At 49.2% G+C, this 13,522-nt stretch overlaps 1 protein-coding gene across 1 annotated transcript; it reads left to right on the forward strand.

Moving 5' to 3' along the window:
* The first annotated feature begins 2,221 nt into the window (after window positions 1–2,221).
* LOC103733926 (serine/threonine-protein kinase Sgk1-like) lies at window positions 2,222–3,498 on the forward strand. The gene is given in 2 exon segments (XM_008832833.1): window positions 2,222–2,732; window positions 2,735–3,498. Coding segments are annotated over 2 exon segments (1,275 nt in total).
* The last annotated feature ends 10,024 nt before the right edge of the window (window positions 3,499–13,522 follow it).

A 13,522-nucleotide genomic window follows, 5' to 3' on the forward strand; every position in this document is an offset into this window, starting at 1 on the left:
GTGTTCTAGCAGTTTTTGCCAAGAGCAGGGGCTAGTCTTCACCTCTCTGTGCACTGGCCCTGGCAGCTGGGGGGGAGAGATGCAGGACTGATGAACCTGCACTTCTCAGGAGGGCAGCTTCAGGCTTCAGGGCATGCCTGGCTATGATGTAGAGCAGAGCCCTGTCCACCTGAGGGGCAGAAGGTGTGGCTAGCAGTCCCTCCTGGTCCTACCCTGACACCCTTTCTCTCCAGAATCTGCATAGAAACCCAGGGCAACTTCTGACTAGCCTACCCAGGTTGCACGTCCTCGAAGGCCAGGCAGGAGCAGTATAGTTGGGGGGGGGGGCAGTTCTCAAAGATGAACTACAAGGTCACCCCTAAGAAGTTCAGGGAGGGGTCTGAAAAGTCAAAGGACAGACCCTCCTCACAAGGGCCTCTGGGAGACTAGTCCAGGGAGGGAGGGAGGGAGGGAGCGATGTGTCTCTCCCTCCATTCCTTCCATTGCAGTGGCTCCTTGGGGGGTGGGGACTGGCTTATTCTGGGGTCCAGGCTGAGCACACATGGGTAGAGGCAAAGTGCAGAAGAGGACTCCAGACATCTTGGTTCAGAAAACCCTACAAGATCATACAAATTGAGAGGTTCAAATCTTTGTGTTCACTTTAAGAATATCCATGGCTGGAGGGACGGCCCCGTGGTTAAGAGCACTGGCTGGCTGCTCTTGCAGAGGACCCTGGTTCAGACAGCTAATGACTATCTGTAACTCCAGTTCCAGAGGATCTGATGCCCTCTTCTGGCCTACCCCTCTTACACATGGGTACACTTACATACATGCAGGCAAAACACCCACACACATCAAATTAATAAATTTTTATAAAATTAGAAATAGGGGCTGGAGAGATTGCTCAGCGGTTAAGAACACTGACTGTTCTTGTAGAAGACCTGGGTTTGAATCCCAGCACCCACATGGCAGCTAACAGCTGCCCATAACTCCAGTTCCAGGGGATCTGACAGCCTCTTCTGTTCTCTGTGGGATTTATCGCATGACATAGGTGCACTTACATGCAACACTCATACACATAAAATGAAAATAATAAATAAAATATTAAAAAGAAAGAAAGAATACCCATAAAACTCACAGTCCATCAAGGAATCAAGGCTATGTGTGTCACAAAACCCACCAAGTATCTGAAATCACTTTGAAGAAATAGTATGTCACTGTGGTGGTTTAATGGTAGAATTGGTAAGGGGTGCCTATGCCAAACAGTGGGACTGGACACAGGGTCAGTGGCCTAAAAAGAGTGCTAAATTTTTGCAGCACATGCTTAAAATGTAGAGGGTGGTGCTGAACTCCAGGATTTGGATGTAGACTCTAATCATTGAACATCTTCCAGCACCCAAGATGCACCACCAAACTTACAGACCATTTCATTGGATTAATCCATACACGAGTCTGTCCGTCCATCCGTCCCCCCCCAGTCCCCCTCCCCCCCGCCGCTTCATTGTGCTGATCATCACTGAAAAGGAACAAACCGTTCCAAAGTCATGAGAGGTTGCACAGAAGAAAAAAGATATCCTAAAAGAAACTGAAGAAACACCTACGGCGTGGGGTAAATACAGCATAAAGTACTATTACAGACTCCCACAGCAGATCACACTCAGAGAATGAGTGTCTGTGAGATGTGCAGCCCTAAGTGACACATCTGCAATGGAACCTCTACACCGAAGGCTCATGGAACATCATGGAACTAATGCATCTCTCAACTCTCACCATCAAAACTTCCTCATGCAACAGAGGGCAGTTAACACAGAAGCCTATAACCGCCCAAAATATAGAGAATAAGAAACTAGTAGTGAGCAGGGCTAGAGAGATGGCTCAGCAGTTAAGAGCACTGGCTGTTCTTGCAGAAGACCCAGGTTCAAATTCCAGCATCCACATGATGGCTAGCAACCATCCAGAACTCCAGTTCCAGGGGATCTGATGCCTTCTTCTGTCCTCCATGGGTACTGCATGACATAGGTGCACTTACATGCATGCAGGCATAACACTCATACACATAAAAATAATTTAAAAAAAACAAAAAGAGACTGCAGAGTCCATGTCCCTGGATAGGACTCATATTAAACCTCACCCACCCAGGGCTCAGGGACCATTGTAGAAGAGGGGACAGAAGATGGTAAGAGCCAGGGAGTTGGCTCAGCCCGTCTCTGCTTCGAGATATTGCTGTGATCTCTTTGGAGCAATGACTGTGAAAACCAAGGCTGCTAGAGACACCCTCACCTGCTCTAGAATGAGTGGCATGGTGGCGATTCTCATCGCTTTAAGGAAACAGAGGATGGGACTGAATGACTTTATTCAGAAGATTGCCAATAACTCGAATGCATGCAAACACCCTGAAGTTCAGTCCATTTTGAAAATCTCCCAGCCTCGGGAGCCCGAGCTTATGAATGCCAACCCTTCTCCTCCGCCAAGTCCTTCTCAACAAATCAACCTTGGTCCATCATCTAATCCCCATGCTAAACCATCTGACTTTCACTTCCTCAAAGTGATTGGGAAAGGCGGTTTTGGAAAGGTTCTTCTAGCCAGACACAAGACAGAGGAAGTGCTCTATGCAGTCAGAGTTTTACAGAAGAAAGCCCTCCTGAAGAAGGAGGAGGAGAAGCATCCTATATCAGAGCGGAATGTTCTCCTGAAGAACGCGAAACACCCTTTCCTGGTGGGCCTGCACTTCTGTTTTTCTTTCTCTTTCCAGACTGCGACACACTGTATTTTGTCCTAGACTACCAACTCCAGAGGGAGCACTGCTTCCTAGAGCCACGGGCTCACTTCTATGCAGCTGAAATAGCCGGTGCCTTGGGTTACCTGCACTCTCTGAACATCGTTTATAGAGACTTAAAACCAGAGAATATTTTGCTAGACTCCCTGGGACACATTGTCCTTACAGACTTTGGGCTCTGCAAGGAGAACATTGAATACAATGGCACAACATCCACCTTCTGTGACACGCCTGAGTATCTCACACCGGAGGTCCTTCACAAGCAGCCCTACAACAGGACAGTGGACTGGTGGTGCCTCAGGGCCATCTTGTATGAGATGCTGTATGGCCTGCCTCCTTTTTACAGTCGGAACACTGCTGAGATGTATGACAACATTTTGAACAAGCCCTTCCAGTTGAAACCAAATATTACAAACTCCGCAAGACACCTCCTGGAGGGCCTGCTGAAGAAGGACCGGACAAAGAGGCTGGGTGCCAAGGATGACTTTATGGAGATCAAGAATCACGTCTTCTCTCTAATTAGCTGGGATGGTCTCATCAACAAGAAGATTACTCCCTCTTTTAACCCAAATGTGAGCAGACCCAGTGACCTGCAGCACCTCGATCCAGAGTTTACTTAGGAGCCAGTCCCCAGCTCCATTGGCAGGTCCCCTGACAGCATCCTCGCCACGGCCAGCGTCAAGGAAGCTGCAGAGGCCTTTGTTGTCTTCTCCTGTGCACCTCCCATGGACTCTTTCCTCTGAGCGGTTCTTGGCATGGTTTTGAAGGATTTTCTGTGTGTATTTTAATGTTTTAGTTAGCCTTTGGTAGAGCTGCCAGATGACAGAACATCTTAAAAGGAGGATTTGCACACCTGGAAGCTTGGCGATCCTGTTGCACACTGCTTGCTGGAAGCTTTTCAAAGAGCACATCCTCCTCTCAGTGAGCTCGTGAGGTTTTCATTTTTATTTTTCCAACATGGTGCTAGCTCTTAAATGAGCATCACAGTGCTGCCTTGGATGCCATGGTCTTGGTAGAAGGAAGATAGATGCAGGTCTAAGAGGGATCTTCCACAGGTCTGTCTTGGCTGAGATCACAAATATTCTGCAGTGTGCTTTTCTGATAAGATCGTGTTAGCTCCAAAGCTATTCCTATCACAGTGTTTACTTCTCCATTTTTCTTTGTGTATTTCCTGTGTGAACAGTGGTGTGAGCGTGGTATGCCTGATCACGGACGCTTTTGTTATAAGCATCAATGTGACACTTGCAGGACACTATAATGTGGGACATTGTTTGTTTCTTCCATATTTGGAAGACAAATTTATGTGTAGACTATTTTTGGGGGGGGCAAGATATAATTAATTAAAATTTATTGAAATGGTCTTGCAATGACTTACATCCAGATGGTTAAATATTTCTATTTTTTAGAAAGGGTTTTTATGGACCAGTGCCCTAGTTGTTGGTCAGAGCCATTAGTGTTCTCATTGTTTAAAATGTCACCTGCAAAATGGGCATTATTTATGTTTTTTTTTTGCATTCCTGATAAATGTATGTAAAGTCTGTACATTGGGTTATAACACTAGTATATTTAAACTTATAGGCTTATTTGTAAACTACTATTTTAATATATTGTAATCAACATGGTTACAATATGTACAATTCCTCCTCCTTACCACACAACTTTTTGTGTGTGTGATAAACCAATTTTGGTTTGCAATAAAACCCTGAAAAAATTGCATTAAAAAAGAACCAGGGATGTTGGATGACCACAAGGAAGCAATCTCTGGGAACTTGTTCATATGAATTTACAGCAATGTGACAGCATGCACAAGACCCATGCAAGCTCAATATGACAAAAACCCAACATAGAACTGGGGGAATGGGCAGGAGGCCCCAGGCTTAACTGAGGAATTATTGTATTGGTAACTGATCACTGTTGGGTGAGAGACAGTTGGCCTTCTTTAAGGGAGTGATGCTAGATTGGCTGACCAGGTTCCAGTGGATGAACTCACAATGAGGGACATCTGAGCATACAAACTTGACTTGATAGGCCTTAACATATATGACAGAATGCATGAAATCTGGTGGTCAGGCTATTGGGGTGCAGATAGGGGAGGGGTCTAAATATGATCAAGATGTAGTGTATGAAATGCACATGAATTTAATAAAAATACATTGAATAAACTAAATGGAAATTAAAAGTTTTAAAAGCCTACTGTGATTGCATTAAGTCCATAGACAAACTTAGTCAGAATATTACTCCCAGAGCTCAGTCTTCCTATAGTAGAGCATTGGCTAGCACACAAGAGGCCTTGAGTCCAGTCCTCCCCACCTTAGCTAGACATCATTTGCGGTATTATTTTTCTGTTGCTGTGATAAAATGCCATGACCCAAAGCATCTATTTTCCAATCTTTTATTGAATTTCTGTGTATTTCATATAGAACATCTTAATCATCTTTATACCCCCTTCCCCACTGACCCCCCTCTAATAGCCCCCCATTTGAATTTATACATTCTGTGATTTGTGTTAAGGCCTATCATATCAAGTTAGTGTCTCCAGATGTCCCACAGTGCAAGTTCATCCACTGAGGTCTAGTCAGTCTATCTAGAGTCCCTCGATTTAGGAAGATCAGTTTTTCCTCACTCAGCAGTAATCAGTTGCCAATAGTTCTTTGACTAAGATTGGGGTCTGCTGCCCATTCCCACAGTTCTGTGCTGGGTTTTTGTCTGCTTGAGTTTGTGTGGGTCTTGTGCGTGCTGACACCATTGCTGTAGGTTCATACGAGCAAGGTTCCAGGAGTCAGTAAGGCTCTATTTCCATATGGTCATGTACCCCCTCCCTGGCTCTTACAGTCTTTCTGCCTTTTCTTCCAAAATGGTCCCTGAGCCCTGGGTGGGTGAATTTTACTATAGGAGTCCTGTCCAAGAACCCACACTCTGCAGACTCTCATTCTCTCCATTGTGACCTTTTGTGCTCCTGGCCCTCTATTGCATGAGGGAGCTTCATTGACAAGAAATGAAAGATGCGTAATGTTCTCTTCATCCCTTGTTCTATGTTCCGTGAGTCTTAGGTATAGGGATTGTATCTACATGTGCCACTTAGACTTGAGCAATTCATAGACAATCTCTGTGTGTGACTGGCGGCGTAACTCTAATAATCTGTTTGTTGAAAAAGAAGCTTCTTTGATAGGTGAAAAGTGGGATATTGGTCTGTAAATTTAAGGATCCACAGACCAAAAGAATTTTAAGAAAGAACGTTTATTTGGCTTAGGGTTTCAGAGGCTAATGCCGTTAAGGACAGAGATGGCAACAGGCAGGCATGGCGACAAGAGCAGGAAGCCGAGAGATCACGTCTCCACCACAAGCAGGAATCTGAGAGCAATCTGGAAACAGGGCAAGACCATAAACTCTCAAAGCCCATCCTAGTGACACACTTCCTCCAGCAGGGCTCCACCCCCTGAAGGTTCCCTGACCTCCTCGAACAGCGCCACCAGCTGGGGACCAAGTGTTCAGATCCATGAACCTAGGGGACAACTTTCCTCCAACCGCCCCACTTGCCTTTAGCAGTGAGGCAGTGAGGTTAGTTCCCAGCGTGTGATCTTGGCATATCTTAAAATTTGTACCTAAACATTTAAATTTTGGTATATTTGATTTTTCATTTAAAATTCCAATTTTCCCTTCCTTGTATGCAGAGAGAAGTGGAATTAATTTCTGTTTGTTGATCATGTATCTTATGAGCTTGTGAAAAGCAGGACCACTTGCTATTGTACACAACATACTCTGACTGGGGAACTCACGCAGTCAAGAAGTCCAGCCGAAACCACTAATGCTGCTTGCTGGCTGTGTTATCCAGTCCCAGACTACCTGCCCTCGGGCTGGCACCTCCCACAGGATTATCAAATCAAGACAGCCCCTCACAGACTTGCCCACAGGCCAATCTGATCTGGGCATGTCCTCAATCCAAATTCCCATCACAGACAACTCTAGACTGCATCAAGCTGACGATGGACGTGGAAGCGGAGGTGGCAGCATTTCAGTGAAGCTGTGACTGTCACTTCTTTATACTTCTGCCCCCTCTCTAAGGCTGAGATTCCAGAAACATCTGTGCAAGCATATTTGACGGAGTCCCTCGACTCTCAGGGTCCCACCCTGTCTCACGCTCTTCCTCTAGGAGTCTGGGCATCCTTTCCTTTGCTGTACAGCATCTTGAGGAGCTGGGGAGATGTGGCTCCTCTGTCCTCCTGATTTTTGTTCCTTGTGTCCATTTGATCCCATCTCAGGTTTTCCATCTCTGCTGACTGACACAAGGCACCAGGCTACCACTTCCCACTGGAACCTTCCACACATTAATCATGGTCAAATCATTCCAACATGTGTACCAAATCCTTTACCTCTGTTTTCTCTTTGCCTTTAAAAAGTCTTTTGTTTATTATTTTTATTTAATGTGTATGAGTGCATTGCCTGCATGTATGTAAGCATACCTGTGTTCTGAGATGCCTGTGGAGGTCAGAAGAGGGCATTGAATCCCATGGAACTGGAGTTATAGATGGTTGTTATCTGTCATGTGGGTGCCGGGAATCGAACCCAGGTCCTCTGCAAGAGCAGCCAGTGCTCTTAACCATTGAGCCATCTCTCCTGCCCCCTTTTGCTGACACCTTGTGTAGGATTTGGCTGCCTTGTCTGAGATTGGGGGCCTGTGATTTATGCCACTACTGTATTCTACATGTTTCAAGTAGCCATGTGTAGAGCTGGCACCCAGCAACGCCTGACTGAGTCTAGGTTTTAAGGGTTCCTTTTGCCTGCTGCCTCAGGGTGATCCCCTGTACCTGCCTGTGAGCTTCTCCTGCCTCTTAGCACCACCTTGCCATTCCGTATTTCATATCCCGTTCACTTGGTGGAGGTAGTGGCCCTGTTGCGGGGGTTGGGGGGTCCCTGTGGTTACCTCAGCTTTCTTTCTGGTTCTTAAGAGCTGAGGCTTCTCAGGTTGGTCCTCCCCAAGTTCAGCCCTCAGCCCTGCCCTGCCCCACCCCAAACCTCCCTTGCCTCCCACTCCCTTGGCTTCACTGAGTTTTCCCTGACGCTTGTGCAGATGAGCGGTGTTCCTCAGGGTACTAACTGGGGCTTCTCTCCCTCTTTAAGCTCTTTGCCCCTCCCCTGGGTCAGCACCATCCACTGGAGTATCTCTGAGCTTCAAGACTGTCCTGACAGTGGGTTTGTCAGTGGGGCCTCCCTGAATTGGCAGTCTTCAAGCTCTGGGTTCACCTGTGTCCCAGTGAATTTATCTCCCCGGGGTCCCAAGGTGACTCCCGGGTTCACTTGTCTCCTAGCAGGAATCTTGGCCCCTCTGCTGCCTGCGTACAGCTGTGCTGTGAACTGTCTGCAGCCCTGGTCAGTGCCTTAGCGCAACGGAAGGCTGAAATACACCCAAAGTCCTAGTGAGCACTTATCCCTGGAGCCAAATGCCCTTACCAGGCCCATTTTGGGGGGTGAGGGAGCCAGGTGTGGAGAGGCTTAGAGACTCACCAAAAGAGACAGGGCACAAGGGAAGCAGGCCCCACCCCCAGCCTCCACCCTACCAGGCAGAGGGTACCACGGCACATGGTACCGTGCATGGGGAGGTGACCCGCGTATGGAATTTGCTGGGCAACCCAGGGCTCGCCAGTTGGAAGATGCATGATTTTTCTCCAGGTCAATCATCCCCCAGGCTGCCTGAGGCTGGGAGCTGGCTGAGTTCTTGCCCCACAGCCTGGCTCATCTGGAAGCTTCCATGTGGGTGCTGGGTGGGGCTGGCACTTGGAGGCCCTGTGACATCATAGATTGCATCACCCACTCCATGCTGTACCACTCTAAGAATACACCTAAGCCCCCGGCTTCCTCTGAAAAAGGATCTAGTTATGCAGAGCCCAGGTTAAATGGTCCCCAGATGGGGATTACACAGGTTCTGCTGCCACTGTTGGCCAGGCAGGGCCCAGACAGCCTTTCTCCTGCATTTTACATGACCTCAGGGCTGTTCCTTGTGCCTGTCTGGTCACATCTCATCACCGAGGGCTTCTGGGGCTGCTGGCTGGCTCTGAGCACAGCCGGGGCAGTGTTGGCAGCACAGCTGCTGTCTGGGCCTCCAGGTGGAGGTGCAGGCCAGGGCACCATGGGAGAGAGCACTGGGGCATCGGTGGGCCCTTTGAACACTGCAGGAGCCTGTGGCATGCTGGTAGAGGGCAGCCAGGCCAACTGGGCCTCCCTGGCACCTCCACTTCCAGAGGGACTAGGGATGAGGGACTAGGAACTAGGGGGTCAGCTGAATGTGAAAGGGCAGGGTTTTTGTGTGCACTACATGTGTGCACACATGTTAGGTGTATTCATGATGTGTGTTCAGAGTGTAAGAATATGTGTGTGTGTGTATCCATGTGAATAACTTGCACATGAGTATGTGAAACTGTGCATATAGGGACACAGGCACATGTATGATGTGCATGCATATGTACACATACTTGCAATCATGGGTACTCAGGGTTTATGTGTATGACTCTGCATGTGTGTGCATGCAGGTTGAAGGAGTGTGTGCATAGGTGTGCATGCAGCTCCACATGTGCAAATATATGTTTCTGTGTGATGCGGAAGGGTGCTTCTCCAGGCACCACTGAATGCCTGTCAGGGTGCAGCGCATCCTGATAAAGAAGTCCCGACTCACACTCACAGCCAAGACACAGGCCTGCTGGTAAGGCAGCTGTGCTAGTGCGTTCAAAGCACTACCTGCGTTTCCTGTCTCCAAATCGCTGGGCTTGATCAGCACCTCCTTTCTTCATGTCAGACTACGCCTCCCCCCCTGCCTCAAGGCCCTTCAGAGCCCTCTGTGCTCTGGCCTCAGGACGCTGAGCAGTTGCTCACCCATGGCTTTTCCCTGCACATCCATACACACAGTGCCATGTAGAAGCTTCTCTGAGCCTTGAAATCCCTGTTTGTAAATTTCGAACCAAACACCTTCAGTGCTCAGCTAGGGGGTGAGGGCTTTTCTCTGCTGGCCTCTGTCCCAGCACACACAATAGATTTCCTCCTCCAGGTTCACCATGTATGTCCTCGAGTCTGGGGCTTCTGTTCTGTTCACTCTGGGGTCACCTGCTGGGTAAGTGCAGCTCTCTTCCTTGGAGCAGGATTTCCTCTCATGGCCTGATGGCCTCATCAGACATGGAACATGAGCTGGAAAGTTCCAGTACTCACTGAGCAGAGCTTCTGGTCTAGCCTGGGCAGGGCTGGGAGACCTTTTTGCCCAGATGCTGGGCCCTCACTGTCAGTCTCACGGTTAGGTTAACGGGCTATGCATGTAATCGGAAGCATTCGGTAGCAGTCTAATTAAATGTTCACACATCATTAAAGTGATTTGCCATAAGCACAGTTAACAGTTTGATAAATCCACTCCTGGCTGGCTCCATGCTGAAAGCAATCACTCTCCATCAGTAGTGGGTTGCTGACATCCACTGATGTGGAGACATATATCACACTTACTGCCCTTCCTTCCCAGGGTCCCCAGGAGTGAAGACCTTGCCATGTACCCAGCCCTGACCTCAGGACACAGGGACAGGGAAGGCTGTGTATAGACATGGAGCCCTATGGTCAGGAGTTAATCTCAAGGATGATTTTTAAGTTACTGGGGTCCTCACAGATGCCCGCATTCCTCATGCAGGGCTAAGGAAGAGACCACCCCTGCTCCAAGCACTTTGCAGGAAGGAAGGGGCTGTAAGCTGTGACTTGTGGCTCCATGATGGGACTGATTTCCATAGAAAGGAGTCTATGACTCAGAACCCCTACAACTTAGGCAGCAGCTGGAATCATTTCCCAGTTGCCTGGACACAAAACGTAGGTCCAGCCAAGGATCTGAGGAGAGTCACTGCCCGTTCAGTTTGATTCGAAGGTAATTTACACTCAGGCAGCTGCAGCAGGGCCCGTGTATTAGTGACAAGGGTGTTAGGACAACTTCCTCTGTAGGCTCAGCTCTAACCCTCTGCTCCTCTTAGCACAGAAGTCTTGCAGCAGCAGCATCTACGTAGAAGCCATTGTCCCAACCTGAAGATCAGACATGTCCGCTGTCCAGAAGGCCCTGTCCCAACACCAACACCTTCATCTTGCAGCTTGATGGCCATCCCTGGAGAAGCCTCCGTGCTTCCAGGTCTAGACCACATGGCCCTGCTTTGTGCTCCTGGTCCTACAAACCTCATCCCTAAGACCCACAGGTATCTGCCTTGCTGAGCTTTGAGCTACTGCACCCAGCTTCATAGTCACAGCACCTGTGGAAGCCCTGATTTCTCTATCTGTAAAGCAGCATACCGATGTGCCAACCCCAAAGTCCCTATAAGAACTACAGAAACCAGAGGCACAGAGCTTGGTACCTGCTTAGGCCGACAGTATCACTGTTACTGGTTATCTGCAGGGATGGCCTACCTGGGCATGGACTTGCAACCAACTGATGCTGGCATCCCTTCGGAGGAGTCCCTTGTGATGAGAAACAGGCTACCAGTGTCAGAGTCATGGGAGTAGTAAAGTTAAAGAGTATTGAACAGAGAAAGAGCAGAGAGCTTTGTAAGGTACAGTCTCACATGCTCTGGGCCTTAGCCATGAATTAGGCAAAAAAGAGCAAGCTGTGGGTGTATGCGTGTGCGTGCGTGTGCGTGTGTGTGTGCGCACGTGTGTGTGTGTATGTGTGTGTGTGTGGTGTCAGGAGGGGGTTTCAGGCAAAGGTATGTGTGGAGGTTAGCAGCATGTTTGTGTTTCTAGCATGTGGAATTCAAGGAAAGTGGAGTCTTAAATAGGATTCGAGATGTGGGTAAGGACTGTAACAGGCAGGAGATTAATTCAAAGAGGTCCAAGGAAGGACAGAAGAAAGGACAGATGGAAAAACGGAGACAGAAAACATCAGACGGAAGAATACTAGCTATACAGTGAGTACACTGACTGTAAATGGACTAAAAGATCCAAGAAATATGCTGCACAGGCCGGACACAAACCCTTCACAACCACAACCACACATGGGCCTAAAGCAGCAGGGTGTGTGCTCTCGTGCTTCTAGGACCACTGGGGCTTCCATTTGAATTTTTCCCACCCAAGGCTGTTGCACTGAAGGCTGATAGCTGGAGATGCTCTTTGGGGCAGTGCTGGAGACTTTGGAAGGAGGGGCCTAGTTGGAAGGAAGTCACGGGGGTCGGGGTGTCCTTGGGAATCTCTCTTCCCTGGCCCCTCCCTGTCGTCCTCTCTGCTTCCTGTTCACCATGAGGTGAACAGCCTCTGCTATATGCTCTCACCGCAGGCCAGAATCAAGGGATCCCCAGATGACAAATTGAAACGTCCAAAGCCGTGAGCCCAAATGGCTCCTCTCCTCTGTGAATCTTCCTCAGGTATTTGGTCACAGTAATGAAGATCTGACTCACACAGCCTGTGCCATCCTGTGGCTGTCTGTCCTCTGTTTCGTGTCCACACTTCCTTCCTCTCAGGATGTTGCCAGGTTGAAGGCCAGCCTGATCTAGGACAGTCTATCCTCCACTTGATCACATCTGCAAAGACCCATTTTCTAAATGAGGTTCACGCTCAGTTCCCAGGCTCAGGACCTGAGGGTATGTGTGTGGCGGGGTGCAACTCAACCCCCAACAGAGGGCGATGGGGAACTAACACACCCACCAGATCCTTCTGTGCTTCCTCACCTCTGAGTCATGTGCACTGGGGGGTCTTTGAGGTACTTCTGGCCCCCCACCTGGGCTTGCTAATTCAGTCATAGAGCTCCAGTTCTGGGACCTGGGGAGTCACAGTGTATAGAGCCCTAGAGGCACTGTCATCAGGAAGTGCTGAGGGGTCAGGTGAATTTGGGGTACATTCAACCTCCTGTGAGTGGGCAGAGCACAGAAATAGGAGAAATGTGCCCTAGGACGGGACAGGGCTAGAGCTGAAGAAGCCACACCAAGGGCATCTCAACGGGATTGTGGTGTGTGCTGGGCTCCGGGCCAAAGGCTGAATGATCTAGGGGTCAGATCACTGAGGGTTGCATGATGGTCCTCTGAGCAATCCTCTAGGCTGGCTCTCCAGAGATCTCCCTGCAGCTGGAGGACGCACCAGTGCCTCCAGAAAGAACCCAGGGAGGATGGCTCACCCAGACGGAGCCCCACTAGCAACAGGCAGAAGACAGGCTTAAGCATGGGTGTGGGAGAAGGGATGGGTCTGCCAGGGCTGGAGGAGGAAGTCTGATGGATTTGGGCACTGGTTCCCTGGACACCCAGGCTCAACGTGCCCACGTCAGGCTGCTGGCGCCAAAATCATCTCAAAGCCCATTGCAGACAGCAGCCTGTGGCATGCAACGCTCCCACAATTACAGGGTGAGTCATTAATTAAAGAAGACCTGCTTTCTGAGCCTTGCAGGAAACAGGCTCCGTGCGTGTGTTCCCTCAGTGATGTGTGGTTGGTAGTGGGAAGGATACTCCATCTGAGAGCAACAGGCTTGGGTTTTAATCTTTTCTCAGTGCAGGGGATGGGCAGCAAGTGACTGGGGCTCTGAGCTCCATGTACCATGGCCACCCTGTGCAACATGCAGGCCCCTTCCCCAGAGGATCAGAAGTGGACGAGGACTATGATGGGTGCAGACCCTGGAACAAGATATTGGGGACCCCCCACATCCCACTGGCAAAGGCAGAAGGCTCAGGAGAATTGGGATGAAGAGGCACGCAGAGGATATCCCAGCATGCACTGGTCCCATGGCTCAGCCTGTCTATGGTCAGCTGTCCCCCAACCCTGTGTGCCCTGAGAGTCTCTTCC

Source organism: Nannospalax galili, unplaced genomic scaffold (genome assembly GCF_000622305.1).
Source record: "Nannospalax galili isolate Female #2095 unplaced genomic scaffold, S.galili_v1.0 scaffold436, whole genome shotgun sequence".
NCBI classification, from domain to species: domain Eukaryota; kingdom Metazoa; phylum Chordata; class Mammalia; order Rodentia; family Spalacidae; genus Nannospalax; species Nannospalax galili.